Below are 5,000 nucleotides of genomic sequence, written 5' to 3'. Positions count from 1 at the left end.
ACCAGCTGACTGATGAACGTGACCATATACTGTATTACAGAGTGGACCAGCTGACTGATGAACGTGACCATATACTGTATTACAGAGTGGACCAGCTGACTGATGAACGTGACCATATACTGTATTACAGAGTGGACCAGCTGACTGATGAACGTGACCATATACTGTATTACAGAGTGGACCAGCTGACTGATGAACGTGACCATATACTGTATTACAGAGTGGACCAGCTGACTGATGAACGTGACCATATACTGTATTATTACTGATGAACGTGACCATATACTGTATTGGACCAGCTGACTGATGAACGTGACCATATACTGTATTACAGAGTGGACCAGCTGACTGATGAACGTGACCATATACTGTATTACAGAGTGGACCAGCTGACTGATGAACGTGACCATATACTGTATTACAGAGTGGACCAGCTGACTGATGAACGTGACCATATACTGTATTACAGAGTGGACCAGCTGACTGATGAACGTGACCATATACTGTATTACAGAGTGGACCAGCTGACTGATGAACGTGACCATATACTGTATTACAGAGTGGACCAGCTGACTGATGAACGTGACCATATACTGTATTACAGAGTGGACCAGCTGACTGATGAACGTGACCATATACTGTATTACAGAGTGGACCAGCTGACTGATGAACGTGACCATATACTGTATTACAGAGTGGACCAGCTGACTGATGAACGTGACCATATACTGTATTACAGAGTGGACCAGCTGACTGATGAACGTGACCATATACTGTATTACAGAGTGGACCAGCTGACTGATGAACGTGACCATATACTGTATTACAGAGTGGACCAGCTGACTGATGAACGTGACCATATACTGTATTACAGAGTGGACCAGCTGACTGATGAACGTGACCATATACTGTATTACAGAGTGGACCAGCTGACTGATGAACGTGACCATATACTGTATTACAGAGTGGACCAGCTGACTGATGAACGTGACCATATACTGTATTACAGAGTGGACCAGCTGACTGATGAACGTGACCATATACTGTATTACAGAGTGGACCAGCTGACTGATGAACGTGACCATATACTGTATTACAGAGTGGACCAGCTGACTGATGAACGTGACCATATACTGTATTACAGAGTGGACCAGCTGACTGATGAACGTGACCATATACTGTATTACAGAGTGGACCAGCTGACTGATGAACGTGACCATATACTGTATTACAGAGTGGACCAGCTGACTGATGAACGTGACCATATACTGTATTACAGAGTGGACCAGCTGACTGATGAACGTGACCATATACTGTATTACAGAGTGGACCAGCTGACTGATGAACGTGACCATATACTGTATTACAGAGTGGACCAGCTGACTGATGAACGTGACCATATACTGTATTACAGAGTGGACCAGCTGACTGATGAACGTGACCATATACTGTATTACAGAGTGGACCAGCTGACTGATGAACGTGACCATATACTGTATTACAGAGTGGACCAGCTGACTGATGAACGTGACCATATACTGTATTACAGAGTGGACCAGCTGACTGATGAACGTGACCATATACTGTATTACAGAGTGGACCAGCTGACTGATGAACGTGACCATATACTGTATTACAGAGTGGACCAGCTGACTGATGAACGTGACCATATACTGTATTACAGAGTGGACCAGCTGACTGATGAACGTGACCATATACTGTATTACAGAGTGGACCAGCTGACTGATGAACGTGACCATATACTGTATTACAGAGTGGACCAGCTGACTGATGAACGTGACCATATACTGTATTACAGAGTGGACCAGCTGACTGATGAACGTGACCATATACTGTATTACAGAGTGGACCAGCTGACTGATGAACGTGACCATATACTGTATTACAGAGTGGACCAGCTGACTGATGAACGTGACCATATACTGTATTACAGAGTGGACCAGCTGACTGATGAACGTGACCATATACTGTATTACAGAGTGGACCAGCTGACTGATGAACGTGACCATATACTGTATTACAGAGTGGACCAGCTGACTGATGAACGTGACCATATACTGTATTACAGAGTGGACCAGCTGACTGATGAACGTGACCATATACTGTATTACAGAGTGGACCAGCTGACTGATGAACGTGACCATATACTGTATTACAGAGTGGACCAGCTGACTGATGAACGTGACCATATACTGTATTACAGAGCGGACCAGCTGACTGATGAACGTGACCATATACTGTATTACAGAGCGGACCAGCTGACTGATGAACGTGACCATATACTGTATTACAGAGCGGACCAGCTGACTGATGAACGTGACCATATACTGTATTACAGAGCGGACCAGCTGACTGATGAACGTGACCATATACTGTATTACAGAGTGGACCAGCTGACTGATGAACGTGACCATATACTGTATTACAGAGTGGACCAGCTGACTGATGAACGTGACCATATACTGTATTACAGAGTGGACCAGCTGACTGATGAACGTGACCATATACTGTATTACAGAGTGGACCAGCTGACTGATGAACGTGACCATATACTGTATTACAGAGTGGACCAGCTGACTGATGAACGTGACCATATACTGTATTACAGAGTGGACCAGCTGACTGATGAACGTGACCATATACTGTATTACAGAGTGGACCAGCTGACTGATGAACGTGACCATATACTGTATTACAGAGTGGACCAGCTGACTGATGAACGTGACCATATACTGTATTACAGAGTGGACCAGCTGACTGATGAACGTGACCATATACTGTATTACAGAGTGGACCAGCTGACTGATGAACGTGACCATATACTGTATTACAGAGTGGACCAGCTGACTGATGAACGTGACCATATACTGTATTACAGAGTGGACCAGCTGACTGATGAACGTGACCATATACTGTATTACAGAGTGGACCAGCTGACTGATGAACGTGACCATATACTGTATTACAGAGTGGACCAGCTGACTGATGAACGTGACCATATACTGTATTACAGAGTGGACCAGCTGACTGATGAACGTGACCATATACTGTATTACAGAGTGGACCAGCTGACTGATGAACGTGACCATATACTGTATTACAGAGTGGACCAGCTGACTGATGAACGTGACCATATACTGTATTACAGAGTGGACCAGCTGACTGATGAACGTGACCATATACTGTATTACAGAGTGGACCAGCTGACTGATGAACGTGACCATATACTGTATTACAGAGTGGACCAGCTGACTGATGAACGTGACCATATACTGTATTACAGAGTGGACCAGCTGACTGATGAACGTGACCATATACTGTATTACAGAGCGGACCAGCTGACTGATGAACGTGACCATATACTGTATTACAGAGCGGACCAGCTGACTGATGAACGTGACCATATACTGTATTACAGAGTGGACCAGCTGACTGATGAACGTGACCATATACTGTATTACAGAGTGGACCAGCTGACTGATGAACGTGACCATATACTGTATTACAGAGTGGACCAGCTGACTGATGAACGTGACCATATACTGTATTACAGAGCGGACCAGCTGACTGATGAACGTGACCATATACTGTATTACAGAGTGGACCAGCTGACTGATGAACGTGACCATATACTGTATTACAGAGTGGACCAGCTGACTGATGAACGTGACCATATACTGTATTACAGAGCGGACCAGCTGACTGATGAACGTGACCATATACTGTATTACAGAGCGGACCAGCTGACTGATGAACGTGACCTGCAAATTAATTACTTACAAATCATACAATGTGATTTTCTGGATTTTTGTTTTAGATTCCGTCTCTCACAGTTGAAGTGTACCTACGATAAAAAATTACAGACCTCTACATGCTTTGTAAGTAGGAAAACCTACAAATTACCTCGTGGACCAGTTGACTGCAGATATTGATTGTGATGGTAAATACCTGTTGAGTCTCTGTAATGTTTCAGTTCTCAGCAGGACAACAGCGGCAGATTCAGTCAGCGGCTCCTTCTTCCCTTTTCCCGGGCGGATCCCCGTCACGTTCTGTCCCTTTAACACTGAGACCAGCAGGACATCTGACCAGGGGAGAACACACAGCCTGGAACAAACACACACACATAAACGGTCTGTCCCTTTAACACTGAGACCAGCAGGACATCTGACCAGGGGAGAACACACAGCCTGGAACACACACACACACATTAACGGTCTGTCCCTTTAACACTGAGACCAGCAGGACATCTGACCAGGGGAGAACACACAGCCTGGAACAAACACACACATTAACGGTCTGTCACTTTAACACTGAGACCAGCAGGACATCTGACCAGGGGAGAACACACAGCCTGGAACACACACACACATTAACAGTCTGTCCCTTTAAGACTGAGACCAGCAGGACATCTGACCAGGGGAGAACACACAGCCTGGAACACACACACACACATTAACGGTCTGTCCCTTTAACACTGAGACCAGCAGGACATCTGACCAGGGGAGAACACACAGCCTGGAACACACACACACATTAACGGTCTGTCCCTTTAACACTGAGACCAGCAGGACATCTGACCAGGGGAGAACACACAGCCTGGAACAAACACACACACATAAACGGTCTGTCCCTTTAACACTGAGACCAGCAGGACATCTGACCAGGGGAGAACACACAGCCTGGAACACACACATTAACAGTCTGTCCCTTTAAGACTGAGACCAGCAGGACATCTGACCAGGGGAGAACACACAGCCTGGAACACACACACACATTAACGGTCTGTCCCTTTAAGACTGAGACCAGCAGGACATCTGACCAGGGGAGAACACACAGCCTGGAACAAACACACACATTAACGGTCTGTCCCTTTAACACTGAAAGGGGGAGGGGGAGGATCTGTACCTGTTTCTCAGAGCGATGCAGCTGGGAGGAAGGGGGGGAGGGTCTATACCTGTTTCTCAGAGCGATGCAGCTGG

At 45.8% G+C, this 5,000-nt stretch overlaps 1 protein-coding gene across 1 annotated transcript in view; it reads right to left on the bottom strand.

Annotated features, from left to right (window-relative positions):
- Positions 1–5,000, bottom strand: part of LOC139424168 (uncharacterized) — a 65,817-nt gene that overhangs the window by 36,212 nt on the left and 24,605 nt on the right. The window contains exon 10 of the mRNA XM_071175851.1: positions 3,970–4,125. Coding sequence (XP_071031952.1) covers positions 3,970–4,125 — 156 coding nt within the window. The remainder of the gene's footprint in view (positions 1–3,969; positions 4,126–5,000) is intronic.

Source organism: Oncorhynchus clarkii, chromosome 13 (genome assembly GCF_045791955.1).
Source record: "Oncorhynchus clarkii lewisi isolate Uvic-CL-2024 chromosome 13, UVic_Ocla_1.0, whole genome shotgun sequence".
Taxonomy (NCBI): Eukaryota; Metazoa; Chordata; class Actinopteri; order Salmoniformes; family Salmonidae; genus Oncorhynchus; species Oncorhynchus clarkii.
Note: the sequence above shows the minus strand (reverse complement) of the source record. Positions and strands in the feature narration are given on the sequence as shown.